The 18,277-nt window shown below is 40.7% G+C and overlaps 1 protein-coding gene across 2 annotated transcripts in view; it reads left to right on the top strand.

Moving 5' to 3' along the window:
• Window positions 1-18,277, top strand: part of RNF144A (ring finger protein 144A) — a 109,132-nt gene that overhangs the window by 30,420 nt on the left and 60,435 nt on the right. For both annotated transcript variants that reach the window (XM_075861133.1, XM_075861132.1), the window contains exon 2: window positions 17,203-17,347. In XM_075861133.1, coding sequence (XP_075717248.1) covers window positions 17,306-17,347 — 42 coding nt within the window. In that variant the 5' untranslated portion in view covers window positions 17,203-17,305. The remainder of the gene's footprint in view (window positions 1-17,202; window positions 17,348-18,277) is intronic.

Here is an 18,277-nt window from a genome sequence, read left to right as displayed (position 1 = left end):
TACCTTAGGGGCTTCTGCGTACAAGACTTAGCACCAGAAAAGCTCCAGTAGGCCAAATGGTGGTCCTTTCCTTCTGAGCCCTGCCGTGTGCCCAGGCAGCTAATAACAGCCACATGTAGGGTATTGCCGTACCCGGGAGAGCCCACATTACAGTTTATGGGGTGTATGTCTCCGGTGGCACATGCTGGGCACAATATATCGGACACTGACATGGCATATATATAGAAAATTGCAAATCTCACTCTGCACCATCTGCTGCGCATTATCTTTTACACAATACCTGTGGAGTCAAAATGCTCACTACACCTCTAGATGAATTCCTTAAGGGGTGTCGTTTTTAAAACGGGGTCACTTCTCGGGGGTTTCAACTGTACTGATACCTCAGGGGCTTCTGCACACACGACTTAGCACCAGAAAATTCCCAGTAGGCCACATAGCGCTCCTTTCCTTCTGAGGCCTCCCATGGGCCCAAACGGCAGTTTATCACCACAAATGGGGTATTGCCGCACTCAGGACAAATTGGGCAACAAATTGGGGTATTTTATTCCTTGTGAAAATAAGAAATTTTGAGCCAAAACTACCTCTTATTGGAAAAATGTTTTTTTTTTTTAAATTCACAGCCCAATTCAAATAAGTTCTGTGAAAAAACTGTGGGGTCTAAATGGTCACAACACCCATAAATAAATTCCTTGAGGGGTTTTGTTTCCAAAATGGGGTCACTTTTGGTGGGTTTCCATTGCTTTGATACCTCTGAGGCTCTGCAAATGCGACATGGCACCCGAAAACCAATCCAGCAAAATCTGGACTCCTAAGAACACATAGCGCTCCTTTCCTTCTGAGCCCTCCCATGGGCCCAAACAGCAGTTTATCACCACAAATGGGGTATTGCCGCACTCAGGACAAATTGGGCAACAAAATGGGGCATTTTGTTCCCTGTGAAAATAAGAAATTGTGATCAAAAATGACATCTTATTGGAAAAATTGTCATTCTTTTAATTTCACAGCCCAATTCAAATACGCGCTGTGAAAAAACTACGGCGTCAAAATGGTAACAATAACCATAAATTGATTCCTTGAGGGGTGCAGTTTCCAAAATGGGGTCAGTTTTGGGGGATTCCTACTGTTTTGGCACCTCAACACCTCTCCAAACCTGGCATGCTGCCTAAAATATATGCTAATAAAAAAGAAGCACCAAAATGCACTAGGTGCTTCTTTGATTCTAGGGCTTGTGTTTTAGTCCACGAGCGCACTAGAGCCACATGTGGGACATTTCTAAAAACTGAAGAATCTGGACAATACATATTTAGTAGTGTTTCTCTGGTAAAAACTTCTTTGTTACAGAAAAAAAATAGAATAAAATTGAAATTCAGAAAGAAAAAGAAAATTTGCAAATTTCACCTCCACTTTGCTTTAATTCCTGTGAAATGCCTGAAGGGTTAAAAAACTTTCTAAATGCTGTTTTGAATACTTTGAGGGGTCTAGTTTTTAAAATGGGGTGCTTTATGGGGGTTTCTAATACATAGGCCCCTCAAAGCCTCTTCAGAACTGAACTGGTACCTTAAAAAAAAGGCTTTTGAAATTTTCTTAAAAATATGAGAAATTGCTGTTTATGTTCTAAGCCTTGTAACGTCCAAGAAAAATAAAATAATGTTCAAAAAACGATGCCAATCTAAAGTAGACATATGGGAAATGTGAACTAGTAACTATTTTGGGTGGTATAACCATCTGTTTTTCAAGCAGATGCATTTAAATTCTGAAAAATGCTATTTTTTCTAAATTTTCTCTAAATTTTGCAATTTTTCTCAAATAAAGACTGAATATATCGACCAAATTTTACCACGAACATGAAGCCCAAAGTGTCACGAGAAAACAATCTCGGAATCGCTTGGATAGGTTTAAGCATTCCGACGTTATTACCACATAAAGTGAAATATGTCAGATTTGAAAAATGGGCTCTGAGCCTTAAGGCCCAAACTAGGCTGCGTCCTTAAGGGGTTAATTTTAGTTGTTTATACTTGTTACCTATAGGAATAAATTTTGCACTATAAGGGTATGTTCACACGCAGAGTCAAAAACGTCTCAAAATACAGAGCTGTTTTCAAGCGAAAACAGCCCCTGATTTTCAGACGTTTTTTTGAGCAACTCGCGTTTTTCGCTGCGTTTTCGCTGCATTTTTACGCCCGTTTTTGGAGCTGTTTTCATTGGAGTCTATGAGAAAACGGCTCCAAAAACGTCCCAAGAAGTGTCCTGCACTTCTTTTAACGAGCCGTCATTTTACGCGCCGTATTTTGACAGCGACGCGTAAAATGACAGCTCGTCTTCACAGAACATCGTAAGACCCATTTGAAGCAATGGGCAGATGTTTGCCGACGTATTGGAGCCGTCTTTTCAGGCGTAATTCGAGACGTAAAACGCCTCCATTACGTCTGAAAAGAGGTCGTGTGCATATACCCTAATTATACAGAGTGGATTTTAAGATTTCCCATTTATCATTTATACCATTATTCGACATTACTTCTTCCCAGTCTATGTCCTGAATTGCAGACCTCATCCTGGGGAAATTGGCCTTCTTAAAAGTAAGTGTTTTTGCCCTCCCAGCCTGTGTATGTTTTTTTACAGTGTAGGTAAAATATTACTATATTGTGATAATTGTTACCGAGGTTTTCACGAACAATGACATTCCCAACAAGCTCTGCATTATTAGAAATGACCAGATCCAACAGAGCCCCACCTCTAGTCCGGTCTTCCACAAACTGGCCCATAAAATGTTCCTGCAACAGGTTGAGGAAATGTCTCCCCTTCGCAGTTGTAGCCAAACCTTAACACCAATTAATGTCTGGGTGTTTATATAGCTGACCTTCTATCTCTTCAGTTATATTGGGGGGTCTATAGAGTACACCAAAATAATTTTTTCAGTGTTTACCTCCCTTTGTAATACCACCCAAAAGGTTTCAATCTCCTCACAATCTTCACACACTATTGTCTCTTTTACACTCGCCTTCATATCACTTCTCACATACAGACATACACCACCGCCTTCATATCACTTCTCACATACAGACATACACCACCGCCTTTATATTACTTCTCACATACAGACATACACCACCACCTTTATATCACTTCTCACATACAGACATACACCACCACCTTTCCTATTTGTCCTGTCTTTCCGAAACAGTGTAAAACCCTGTAGATTTGCAGTATAGTCATGTGAAGAGTCTAGCCATGTATCAGCAACCCCAACTATATCTATATGTTCCTCCAGTACCAAGGCCTCCAGCTCCCCCATTTTGCTTGCCAGACTCCTGGCATTTGTGAACATACACTTTAACTTGTTTTTCAATTTTTCACATTTAGTAGCAGAAATATGATTATTTGACATTATTTGGGCATTTTTATCTTCAATGTTGTTTTGTAACAAAATAATCTCCTTATCCTGTTGTCTAGTCCTCTCCCCACAGTCTATTTGTTTCCCCACCAATATAGTGTGACCCCTCTCTAACCTGACTACCCCCTTATTTTCTTCATTGACCTCCCTCCTCAGCCCTAGTGTAAATACTCCACCACCACAGCTAGAATTCTCTCCCCCCCCAGCACAGTGGACCCCCTTCCATTAAGGTGCAAATCATCTGCTGATTACAGTTAGTACCCCAATGAAAAGTCAGCCCAGGGCTCTAGGAACCCAAAGCCTTCTCCTCGACACCAAGACTTCAGCCATGCATTTAACTCCCTGAGCTCCCGCTGTCTTTCCTGTGATGCGCATGGCACAGGCAGTATTCCTGAGAATACCACTTTGGAGGTCCTTCCATTCAGCTTGTAGCCTAGTTCTTTAAACTTATTCTTAAGGCTCCTCCACCTACCATGTATTCCGTCATTGGTTCCCACATGGACCATGACAACTGGATCATCACCAGACCCTTCCAGTAATTTATCCACCCGTTCCACCACATGCTGAACCCTGGCACCAGGGAGACAACAAACCATTCGGTTGTGGCAGTCATGGCGACAAATTATTTTATCCGTCTTCCTGATTATAAAATCCCCTACAACTACCAATTGTCTTGCCTTACCTGCATTACCTTCCCACTATTAGCTGGGCTGTTCTCTCGGTTGTTAGGGAGATCAGTATACACTAGGGCTTCCATTTCTGAGACTGACACCCTCACATCATCACCCAACTTAGCAATTTTGCTTGTAATAACAGAAACAGGTTTGGCCTTCGTTTTCTTGGACCCCTTTCTACTGCCCCTAACTACATCAAACCAGCTACTTGCCTGGTCCTGCTGACCCATTTCTTCACCCTCCAGATCTACCCCACTAATTGTGTGTTCAGTGAGCAGCATGCTCCACTCAAGATTGTCTATCGCCCTCAGTGTTGCATTTTTTGCGCCTCCAGATCTCTAATGCGAGCTTCCAGGTGAACAACATGCTCACATCTGCCACAGAAGTATTCATCCTGGAACTCCGGCTCCAGCCAGGATGCAATGTCTACTCACACTCCCGACACTTCGGTAAAGTTTCTGTGGGACTTACTCACACAGCACAGAGTGATCTCGAGAGATCACGCTGTGCTGTGAATAAGTCCCACAGAAACTTTACCGAAGTGTCGGGAGTGTGAATAGACATTGCATCCTGGCTGGAGGTGATGTCTATTCACTCTCAAGACACTTCGGTAAAGATACTGTGGGAGTAAGTGACAGCACAGCGTGATCTAGCGAGATCACGCTGTGCTGTGAGTGCAGATGGATAGAAGTGTATGACGCTGATCGGTCAGCCTCATACATTTCTCTTTACAACGCCCACTTGGTGAAAATTTTAAAAATGCCCAGTTGGGCATTAAGTAACTAATTAGCATAAATGTAAAATTGTTCATAATTTGCTCTAAAATGATCGTCTTTCAAAATAATAACCACTGTTGTTATCTACATTACAGCGCCTATCAGGTTAGGTAGGGGATAGGGCACTTATAATCTGGTGACAGAGCCTCTTTAACTCAACTTTTCAACTCTGGTTTATTAACTCCACTTATTACACGAGCCACTTAGTCCAGAAAGCTCAATGATCATTAGATATGGCCATTTATAATTAGATATAAATGCTAACAACATTGTTATGTGTAATACTATCGTTCTAAATTGTTGATCAGGGAGTGAAAATAGTTCTGTGTCATTGAATCATTATCCAAAGGCGTATCTTGAAAATCTTGGGCCCTAGTGTAAAATCTGTAATAGAGCCTCCACCTACCACGTGCCATTTGTAATACTGGTGTCTTCCTATATGTGGCAAAGGGGCATTTTCCTCAGGATACCCACTTGTGACTACTACCTCTGCACTCCCTAAGGCAAAAAAAATAAAAAATCAATGATGGAGTATTCATTGGACCATGCTAACATGAAAGTCATATAAGACAAACTGTTACCACGTATGTGACATAAATCATGTTTATGTAATTAAACTTATATTTCAGTGTGACCCTTGTCCCTGACTTTCTTTGCAATGATAATACATCTGTGGTCTAAACGAGGCTACTGAACACCAGCTGGGGAGGCGATGCACATAGGAGAGACCACTGCTACAGAACACCAGCTAGGGGGAACTGCACACAGGAGAGACTGCGGCCACTGAACACCAGATAGGAGGAGGGACCACATAGGAGAGACTGTGGCTACTGAACACCAGCTTGGGGGAACTGCATATAGGAGAGACTGCGGCTACTAAATACCAGATATGGGGAGCACGTAGTGCCAACTTATGCTAAGTTTTTCTTTTACAGAGCGGCGACTGTCCTAGCGTTGCTGATCAGGGGAGAGTATCGCTTCATTATGAGTTTGGCGATGCTGAACACCTACCAGGAGACAGAGCAGTGCTACATTATGTGCTTGCCAAATGTTCAGCAGCGACAAACCCAATGAAGCGCTGCTCTCTTTCCTTGTGATGAGTGCCGCCTCCTGCATAATGAAGTGCCGCGCTCTCTCGCTGTGTTCAGCGCCACCAAGCACACACAGCGCTGGACACTGAGAGGGAAGCGTGCCAGCAAACCTACCAGCAAACCTATCCCAAGGTGACGACTGTGGCACTAGTGCCACAGGTCGCTGACCCCTGCCCTATGGCTACACTTTTGCCATTATATATTAAAAGAGTTAGGTCTCCAGGTGTGTTCAAGCAAAATATTTGAAAAAAGTTCTGTGAACTCATCCTTGTCCTGATAGGTGAGGTCTAGTGAGTTAGAAGCAAACATTGAGCCATACCTCCCAACTTTCAAGTATCACAAAGAGGGACAACCACGCCTCTAATCCCACACAATCCCCGCCCATACACACCCAGTTCAGTCCACACAGTATCATGCTCCCATAGTTCCTCCCACACAGTATAATACCAAATAGCTGCCCACGCGCACTTATTGTCAGGAGCGGGGCAATGGCTGTATTATACTGCCGCAGCCCAGCTGTAATCTCTGAAACCTCTGACTTCCGCCGCTATTCCCCTGAATGCTGCGATCCAAGCTGACCACCACCGCAGCATTCAAGGGGTCAATGAGAAGGGGGGATGCCGCTTGGGTCGCGTCAAAGGGAATCCCTGAGACTCTTCCCTGTGACACGATGGCAGGGCACACACCATATAAGGGCAGACAGCCCAGGGTCCATTGAAGGACCCCAGGGCTGTCTTACCATATTTCCTTTTAGGGCATACTTAGGCATGTCCTAACAACTGCCTGTGTACTATCCGTACAAAGGCTAATGTACTGGCATATAGATATATGCCAGTACATAAAGTTTAAAAATAAAAAAGTAAATACATAAAGTAATGTTAAATTAAAAAAAATACACACACACACACACACACACACACACGTTTTTTTACAATAAATATTAAAATAAGTCTCAATACATAAAATATACCCATATTCGGTATTCGCGTGGCCATAATAACCTGCACAACAAATGTTTTGCTTCTTTCACCTATTAACCCCTTCCCGACATTTGCCGTATGGGTACGCCATGGAAAGCATTGACTTCCCGCATCTTGCCGTACCCATACGCCGAATGTTTGGGACCGGCTCAGAAGCTGAGCCGGTGCCATCATCACCGGATCTCAGCTGTATCTTACAGCTGACATCCGGCTGTAACGGCGGGGACAGAAATTAGCTTCGATCCCCGCCATTAACCCCTTAAGTGCAGCGCTCAAACGCGATCGCTGCATTTAAGGTGTTTGCAGCTCATTGGAACCCCAGCAATGAAATTGCCGGCGTTCCGGTGGCTGCAATGGCAACCGGAGGCCTAATACTGGCCTCCCGGTCTGCCTAGCACGGAAACGGTCAAGATCCGCCCGGCGGCGGAGCCTGATCGGCTTCCGTAGCTGCCGGCAAGATGGCGCCGGCTCAGGAGCTGATCCGGCGTCATCAGCGGTGGAAGTCAGCTGTATGTTACAGCTGACATCCACCTGTAACGGCAGGAACCGGAGCTAGCTCCGATCCCTGCCATTAACCCCTTCGATGCAGCAATCGAAAGCGATTGCTGCATCGTAGCGGTTACTAGCAAATCGCCAGCCCTGACAGGCAATCGGGACTGGCTACTGCTGTTATGGCAACAGGAGACACAATGGTCTCCTGCTCTGCCATTACGGAAGCCGATTAGGCTCCGCCGGGAGGCGAAGCCTAATTAACTTGCTGTCAGTGAATAACTGACACATCTAATACGTTGCACTACGTAGGTAGTGCAATGTATTAGAAAAAAATAAATCTGACAGCTGGACCTTCAAGTCCCCTAGTGGGACTTGAGAAAAAGTGTAAAAAGAAAGTATAAAACAGTGGAAAAAAAAAGTGGAAAAAATAAAAGTTTGAAAACAATAAAAGTTTCAAGTAATAAAATAAAACACAATCCCCCTTTTACTCTTATCAAGTCGTTTATTATTGAAAAAAAATAATAAACCATACGTATTTTTATTGTGCAAAAAGTTGTAAAACATAAAAAAGTCCTATAAAATAGGTATCGCCGGAATCGTACGGACCCGCAGAATAAAGTTAACATGTAGTTTATAACGCCTGGTGAACGCTGTATAAATAAAACTATGCCAGAATTGCGTTTTTTTGTTTACCTGACCTCCCAAAAAATAGGATAAAAGGTAATCATAAAGTCGCATGTACCCCAAAATGGGACCAATAATAACTACAGCTCATCCCGCAAAAAAACAGCCCTCATACCACTACATCTATGAAAAAATAAAATTAGTTATGGCTCCAATAAGTCAGGAAATAAAAAATATGCAGTTGTGCCCGAGGGGAACATTTCTTCTGTTTGAAGAGGCGATTTATCAAGGACCTAAAATTAGGGAACCAGGAAAGGGAGGGCCCAAACATATCCACTGGAAGCGCCGGTGTCCGTATTATACTAGGACAACACTTCCCAGCAAAATTCCCCAAACTGCAAAGGCGCGGAGTGTGGATCAAAAGGGGGATAATAAAGGACGCCATATATCAGTGCGACACCGGCCTGTGCAGAAAGGATTGCACAGGGTAACACACATCTATAGATAATTTTATTATTTTTTTACCCCATTATTATACCACCTGACTATGCCCCTTATATACTCCGCCCGGCTTACATGTACCCACACATTATAAACGGAAACACCAGCAATACTCAAACAAATCTACTACCAAGCAAAATCCGCTCTCCAAAAGCCAAATGGCGTTTCCTCCCATCTGAACCCTACAGCGTCCCCAACAGCAGTTTCCTTCAACATATATGGCACCGTCATACCCGGGAGAACCCTTTTAGCAATTTTTGGGGTGTGTGTCTCCAGTGGCATAAGCTGGGCACAACATATTTGCCACTGAAATGGCATATCTAGGGAAAAATATAAATTTTTAATTTGCACCATCCGAAGTGCATTCATTTATGGAAAAGACCTGTGGGGTGAAATGCTCACTACACCCCTTAACAAATGCCTTGAGGGGTGTAGCTTCCAAATGGAGTCACTTCTCAGGGTTTTCTTTTTATTATTTCACATCTGAGCCTCTGCAGTTGTGAACCAATACTTTGTAAATCGCCAAATTAGGCCTCAATTTTACATGGTACTCTTTCACTCCTGAGCCTGGTCGAATGTCCAGGCAAAAGATTAGTGCCCCATGTACGGTGTTTCTAAAACCAGGAAACCCAGCATAATAATTAGAGAGCTGTCTTGTTCTGGTGGCACAAGCTGGGCACCACATATTGTCCACATATCTGTGGAAAAAATCCCATTTTCACTCTGCAACATCGAGTTCACACTAATTTCTACAAAACACCTGCAGGGTTAAAATGCTTACTACACCACTAGGTAAATGCATTGAGGGGTGTAGTTTCCAAAATTGGGTCACTTCTGGGGGGTTTCCACTGTTTTGGGCCCACAGGCGCCCAGAAACCAATCCAGCAACATCTGCACTCCAAATGGCGGTCCTTCCCTTCTGAGCCCTGCCGTGTGCTTAAACAGCAGTTTATGACCACATATAGGGTATTGCCGTACTCGGGAGAAATTGCTTTACAAATGTTGGGTTCTTTTGTTTCCTTTATTTGTTGCGAAAATGAAAAAATTTGCGCTAAAACTACGTCTTATTGAAGAAAAAGGATTGTTTTTATTTTCACTGCCCAATTCTAATAAATTCTATGTAACATCTGTGGGGTCAAAATGCTCACTACGCCCCTAGATGAATTCCTCAAGAGGTGTAGTTTCCTAAATGGTGTCACTTTTTGGGCGTTTTCATTGTTTTTTCCCTTGAGGGGCTTTGCAAATGTGACATGGCCTCCGCAAACCATTCCTGCTCAATGTGATCTCCAAAAGCCAAATACCGCTCTTTCCCTTCTAAGCCACGCCGTGTCTCCAAACAGATTTCTATTTTCAGGGCCTACTTCCAATAATTTGTGCAAAAAAACTGTGGGGTCAAATCGCTCACTATACCCCTAGATAATTTCCTCAATGGGTGTAGTCTCCAAAATGGGGTCACTTGTGCGGGGTTTCCACTGTTTTGTCTCCTCAGGGACTTCGTAAATGTGACATGGCCTCCGCAAACCATTCCTGCTAAATGTGATCTCCAAAAGCCAAATGGCACTCCATCCCTTCTCAGCTACGCCGTGTCTCCAAACAGCCCTTTATTACCACATGTGGGGTATTGTTTTACTCGGGAGAAATTGCTTTACAAATTTTACGGTGCTTTTTCTCCTTCAGTCTTTGTGGAAATTAGAAAAAATTCGCTAAACCTACATTTTCTTTGAAAAAATTTAGATTGTCATTTTCAGGGCCTACTTCCAATAATTTATGCAAAAAACCTGTGGGGTCAAAACACTCTCTATACCCCTAGATTATTTCCTCAATGGGTGTAGTTTCCAAAATGGGGTCACTTGTGGGGGGTTTCCACTGTTTTGTCCCCTGAGGGGCTTTGTAAATGCGACATGGCCTCCGCAAACCATTCCTGCTAAATTTGAGCTCCAAAAGCCAAATAGCGCTCTTTCCCTTCTAAGCCCTGCTGTGTCTCCAAACAACCGTTTATTACCACATGTGGGGTATTGTTTTACTCGGGAGAAATTGCTTTACAAATTTTACAGTGCTTTTTCTCCTTTAGTCCTTGTGGAAATGAGAAACAAAAACGCTAAACCTACATTTTCTTTGAAAAAATGTCGATTTAAATTTTCACGGCCTACTTCCAATAATTTCTGTAAAAAACCTGTGTGGTCAAAATGCTCACTGTACCCCTAGATAATTTCCTTGAGGTGTGTAGTTTCCCAGATGGGGTCACTTTTGAGGGATTTTGACTGTTTTGGCACCGCAAGAGCCCTTCAAACCTGACATGGTGCCTAAAATTTATTCTAACAAAAATAAGGCCCCAAAATCCACTAGGTGTTCCTTTGCTTCTGAGGCCGGTGCTTCAGTCCAGTAGCAGGCTACGGCCACATGTGGGATATTTCCTAAAACTGCAGAAACTGGGCAACAAATATTGAGTTGCATTTCTCTGCTAAAACCTTCTGTGTTATAAAAAAAATTGTATTAAAAATGTATTTCTGCAAAAAAATATGAAATTTGTAAATTTCACCTCTACTTTACTTTAATTTCTGTGAAATGTGTAAAGGGTTAAGACATTTTCTAAATGCTGTTTTGAATACTTTGAGGGGTGAAGTTTTTAAAATGGGGTGACTTTTTGGGGGTTTCTAATATATAAGGCCCTCAAAGCCACTTCACATCTGAACTGGCCCCTGTAAAAATGGCCTTTTCAAATTTTCTTGAAAATGTGAGAAATTGCTGCTAAAGTTCTAAGCATTGTGATGTCATAGAAAAATAAAAGGATGTTCAAAAAACAATGCCAATCTAAAGTAGACATATGGGGTAAAGTAGACATATGGGGGATGTTAATTAGCAAGAATTTTGTGTGGTATTACTGTCTGTCTTACAAGCAGATACATTTAAATTGAGAAAAATGCTAATTTTTGCAATTGTTCGCTAAATTTTGGTGTTTTTCACAATTAAATACTGAACATATCGAGCAAATTTTGCCAGTAACTTAAAGGGAATGTGTTGCCAGAAAAACATGTTTTTTTTTAAAAAATTAAACATTTAGTGTGTGGGTGATTAAACATTGTTCAAATTTTTTTTATTTTTTTCACGAGTCAGGGAATAGTCAGGAAATATTATAAATTAATTCTAATTTATAATACTACCCATTTTTGGTCACTAGATGGAGCTATTCCCAAAATTGCAGCATTGCAACAATGGGTTAAAAGCCCTCGCTCTAGTGAGCTCTCAGCATCCCCCCCTCCTTTATCCTGGCTAGTGCCGGGATAAACGAGGGGTTTGAACGGTGTAACCTCCTACGCTGTGTGTCGCCATTTTTTGAGCTAACACACAGTGTAGTAGGTTTACATACAGTAGTAAACACACACAAACACGAACATACATTGAAATCTCATACCTGCTCCTGCCGCCGCGGCTCCCTCCGGCCCGTCCGCTCCGTTTGCTGCCGCTGGTCCAAGTGCACAAATCCGGAAGCCGCGACCGGAAGTAGTAATATTACTGTCCGGCCGCGACTTCTGGTCCACAGGAAAATGGCGCCGGACGGCGCCAATTTCGAATTGGACTGTGTGGGAGCGGCGCATGCGCAGTTCCCACACAGACGCCGTACACTGAAGTCAATGGGACGGGAGCCGTTCGCAGTCCCTATGGGACTGTGGCTGCCGTATTCCATGTCTGTATGTGTCGTTAATCGACACAGACAGAAATGGAACAAAAAATGGCAGCCCCCATAGGGAAGAAAAAGTGTAAAAATAAGAAAAAGTAAAACACAAACACACAAATGAATATAAACGTTTTTAATAAAGCACTAACATCTTTAACATATAAAAAAATAATTTGTGATGACACTGTTCCTTTAAAGTCCAATGTGTCACGAGAAAACAATCTCAGAATCGCTTGGATAGGTGAAAGCATTCCGGAGTTATTACCACATAAAGTGACACATGTCAGATTTGAAAAATGAGGCTCGGTCAGGAAGGTCAAAAGTGGCTAAAGAGGGAAGGGGTTAATGTAAGGCACGAGGTGTGATGAATTTAACCTCCATGTGCCTCACATTAATAGTAATTAACCCCATCATGTACCTCACACATTAACCCAATATTATCCATTATGACTGAGGAACATTATGGGGTTCATTACTATTAATGTGAGGCACATTCAAAATTGATCACACCATGTGCCTCACATCAGAAAATGGAAGAACTTTTTTTTTTTATTACTATTGTTGGCAAAGTATCGCTTTGGTATCGAAAATCGCAATACTGCATGAAGTATCGGTATCGAAGTTAAAATTCTGGTATCGTGACAACCCTAATATGGACAGTGATGTCAGTGGCTACTCCCTGAGTGGAATGCCGTTGCCGACTCTGACTGGGGATTCCACTCCAGGAGGAGCCCCTGACGTCAATGTCCATATATGCCAGATCATTGGCAACGGGGATTCCGCTCCGCTCCCTGCTTCAAAGTTAGTTCAGAGCAGAGGGAGCTACTTTAAGCGTGGGGCTCAGGGAAGCCCTAGTCGTTACTGTTCATATATGGACAGTGACGTCAGTGGCTACTGCCTGAGCAGAATGCCCATTGCCGACTCTGGCCTGGGATTCCGCTCCAGGAGGAGTCCCTGACGTCTTCCATACATGGACAGTGACCAGGCTTAGGGGTTTCCTCTAGGAGCGGAATCCCCAGCCAGATCATCGGCAACGGGCATTCTGGACAGTAACATCAAGGGCTTCCCCGAGCACAGCGCTTAAAGTTGCGCTGTGACCGGGGAGGCCTCAACAAGCGGAGGAGCAGGGAACTTATGGTTCCCTGCTTAAGAATTGGGTTCAACTGTATCTGCGTCCTGAGGAATCCGAGACGGTTGGGAGGTATGGTTGAGCATTGCACTATTTTGTTAAAAGGGTTGTTCATTGTGGAGAATCTTTTTTCTTAAAAGGGGTCACTGGTAACTTGTTGATCACAGGTGTTCCCTCTTCAGGAGGTCTCACAAACTATTTTCCCCAGTTATAACAGCTAATTGACGAGGAAAGTATTAGCATTAAACGTTGCCATTAAAATCACTGAGGCATCCATAGTATGCATAGACACACTGCAGGGCCAGCCACAGTATCCTAGGGGGCCACCGAGGACATAAAAAAGAGCACCTTATAGAGGAACAGAAAAATTGTGTTATTTTGGATTATATGGACTGTACATGTTAGTATTATTTTAGCATTTTGTGGACTGTATAAGCAGTATTATGTGGACACTGTATCAGAGTTTATTTCTTACAGCACAGCATTACGGTATGTATATGTAGCTTACAAGACAAAGTATCTAAAAATGGCAAACGGGGGGGGGGGTTACTTTGCTGCTTGACCAGAGACCCTTTTTGTATAGAACCAGACCTGACAAGCTTGGTCCTTTCAGAGCTAGGGCAACTCTTTGTAGTGACACTCTACTCTGACTGGGAGGGAGGTCACAAATGGGGGCTTTTTATTTGATCAATATGCCTCATTAAAGGAGTTGTCCAGTCCCAAAATTTGGGGGCCAACACCTGGCACTCCCACTGATCATTTGATTTGAAAAGGCTGCAGTGCTCGTACGAGCGCTGTGGCCCCTTCAAAACAGCTGATCAGCGGTAGTGCTGGGAGTCGGACCCCAACCGATCAGCTGTGCTGGCCTATCCTGAGAATAGGCCATAATTTTTTGGGACTGAATCTGGACACCCTTTTACGGTATTTGCGTAGCGACTGTGTCTTTACCAGACAACCCCTTTGAATGAAAATGAACAGATCTCCCTTGGATACATCCTATGCCGGTATGTCTGTACCTGCACAGGGGAAAGTGAGGAGATACGTATATATCTCTGGTATCAGCTATGTACTCCCTGTATAAGATACAGATTTGCTAGGAAAATTGCAACAAATTTATAAAATGTATTATGTGCTCTAGATATTTTTTGCTTCTATCTCAACAGTTTAATTATATGGCTAAGAGGAGTCAGAAAATGTGTGAAATTTATTAAAGATATGTGCTTTGTATAAATGTACATCTGCAATGATGTGGTTAAAGAAAGAGAAATATGTCTAACATATATAGTGAGTTGTCCGAATGTATCATGCAATGTATGCTATTTTGACAAATTTGGTACAATTTGCGCATTTTCACCAACTTTGAATTGTGAATTCATACATCTTATCATATTATTAATAACTCTTCCTATTGTGCCTATGGTAGATCTGGTTATTTGCACCAGATGTGGCCAAAAGCCAGAATAGTAAGTCTTTAGATGTATTTTATCTTATGTGCCTATACTAGGGTTGGGCTGGTATGTTACTAACTGCAATACTTGAATGCCATGATATTTTAATATAACATATTGACTTGGATGCTGCTGCTGCCATGTACTATATAGTTTAGAAAATCAGTAGAGTGGTGTCTGTAAACAAGTATATATGCACGGCTGCCATAATACTCTAGAGCAGGGGTCTCAAACTCGGTCGGGGAAATGGGCCGAACATAGAAAAAAAAATTATGTTGACGTGCCGCATACTTTCAAATTTATACAATACAAATTATTGTTAATTAATTCGTTATTTGAACTATAATATAATACTACATTACTATAACAATACTATATTACTATTAATACTATTACATTACTATAACATTACTACATTACTAAAATACTACTACATTACTATAATAATACTACATTACTAGTAGTGTTGTTTCTATATATTTACTATAACTACATTACTATAATACTACATTACTATTACATACTACATTACTATAATACTACTTACTATAACAATACTACATTACTATACTACATATATAATTTATAATATACATTACTATAACAGTACTACATTACTATAATACTACATTACTATAACAATACTACATTACTATAATACTACATTACTATAACAATACTACATTACTAGAACAATACTACAATACTATAACAATACTACATACTATACCATACTACATTACTATAATAATATTACATCACTATAATAATACCACATTACTATAATAATACTACATTACTATAACAGTATACATTACTATAATACTACATTACTATAACAATACTACATACTATAACAATACTACATTACTATAATACTACATTACTATAACAATACTAAATTACTATAATAATACTACATTACTATAATACTACATTACTATAACAATACTACATTACTATAATTCTACATTACTATAACAATACTACATTACTATAATAATACTACATTACTATAATACTACATTACTATAACAATACTACATTACTATTATAATACTACATTACTCTAATAATATTACATTACTATAATACTATACATTACTAGAACAATACTACATTACTATAATAATACTACATTACTAGAACTATGCTACATTACTATAATACTACTACATTGTCATAATAATACTACATTACTTTAACAATACTACGTAACTATAACAATACTACATTCCTATAATACTACATTACTATAATAATACTACAGTACTATAATAATACTACATTACTATAATACTACATTACTATACTACTACATTACTAAAACAATACTACATTACATATAATAACACTACATTACTATAATACTATATTACTATAACAATACTACATTACTATACCAATACTACATTACTATAATACTACATTACTAGAACAATACTACATTTCTATAATAATACTACATTACTATAATAATACTACATTATTATAATACTACATTACTAGAACAATACTACATTTCTATAATAATACTACATTACTATAATAATACTACATTATTATAATAATACTACATTATTATAATACTACATTACTATAACAATACTACATTTCTTATAATAAATACTACATTACTATAACAATACTACATTACTATAACAATACTACATTACTATAATAATACCCATTCGGTTTAAAATGAGTTTACTCCACGTGTAGTTTAACAATCTAGTTTTCCAGTTTAAGTGTACATGCAGTCCGGCAGCTAAGTTGGCAGCGTTGGCAGACACAAGAATGTCAAGATTTGGCATCCCCTTCCTTACATAGTGCCACAGCGCCCTCTGTAGATAGTGCCACAGTGCCCTCTGTAGATAGTGCCACAGTGCCCTCTGTAGATAGTGCCACAGTGCCCTCTGTAAATAATGTCACAGTGCCTTCTGTAGATAATGCCACACCCCATATATGGACAGTGATGTCAGGGATTTCCCCAGAGCAGGTGTCCCAGAGCAGAGCGCAAGTATAGTCTCTGCTCTGGAACTCCTTCTCTCTGATAGAGCTATCTACAGGGAGGGAGGGTGTAGCGCTGTCAACAGGGTGGGGTGTGTGGGACGCTATCTACTCTGGGTTGCACTATTTACAGGGGGCTGTGTGATGGCATGAAGGAGTACCAGCGCGCTCCCCCTTCAGACTGCAGTCTCCTTTCCCGAGGGAGCTACGTGTGTTTGACACCCCTGCTCTAGAATATAAAATACCAGGGATGCCAGGGTAGCAGCAGTACATATTGTGTATGTGTGTGTGTGTGTGTATGTATATATATATATATATATATATATATATATATATATATATATATATATATATATATATATAATGTATGTGTGGGTGTATTAATGTTTACATTCTTTTCTTACTTTCAGATTAACCTGCCATGACTACAGCAAGATACCGGCCTACGTGGGATTTGGCTTTGGACCCCTGGTTTCCTGCAAACTTTGCCTTGGAGAGTATCCAGTGGAACAAATGACCACAATATCACAATGCCAATGCATTTTCTGTACACTGGTATGCATAGATTTCCTTGCATTATTTCCAAATATGAAGGGATTATGACTGCCCTTATTATAACAATGGCTTATGTAAATAGTGCACAAAGAATAACATCCAGTCCTTTAAGGGGGTTTTCCAGAATTTAAAATAAACTGTGTGTGCACCTAAAATACAGAAATAATGAACTTTCTGATATACAGATTATTCCAAATGTGCTCATATTCCACATTGCTGTTCTCCTGGGTCATGCACCACTCCTATGGGTATCATGTCACGTGACCGCAGTGGTCTGCTGATGGTCACAGTGACTTTTTTTCTATAGTGATGTCATGTCTCGTGGACATGTAACATGATGCCACTATAGATGACATGCCATTAAAGCTGGATTTCCAAAGAAGGAGAGGAGGAAGGGTAGAAGAGGACAGAGGGAATTAGAAAGTTTAATATTTTTACATACAAACCTTTTTTTTATTTTTTTATATTTTTTAAATGCAGGAAAACTCATTATATAAGTATATGAGGTGAAAATGTGCAATGGAAAAATGTGCATGTTCTCTTCCCCATAATGCACCTAAAAAAATAAAGTCCAGAATAGTTTGTCCTGTTTCCGACCTTTTAAAATAGGGGTCAAATGTTACAGAATATTGAAAAGACAAAACCAAATTTGAAATATACCATGCTATGTACATTAGTATTTATTTTAGCTCTACTTTAAAGGGGTGTTGAATCATTTTCATACCAAAAATTCAGGATTTCTGTTAATAACGGTTTTAATGTAAATGCAGTGTTTCTAGCATTAAAAAAAAAAATACATTTTTCACAACGTTTTGCTTCATGTGTACCCTTTTGGAGCTGCTAATCTGTGCTGTTGGGGGAGGGGCTCTGAGCAGAATCAGTCTCCTTCCCTCTCTATCATCTGACAATATAGTTTCTTCCTACTTCCCC

Source organism: Rhinoderma darwinii, chromosome 4 (genome assembly GCF_050947455.1).
Source record: "Rhinoderma darwinii isolate aRhiDar2 chromosome 4, aRhiDar2.hap1, whole genome shotgun sequence".
Taxonomy (NCBI): domain Eukaryota; kingdom Metazoa; phylum Chordata; class Amphibia; order Anura; family Rhinodermatidae; genus Rhinoderma; species Rhinoderma darwinii.
The sequence above is the reverse complement of the archived record's forward strand: the minus strand, read 5'-3'. Positions and strand labels throughout refer to the sequence as shown.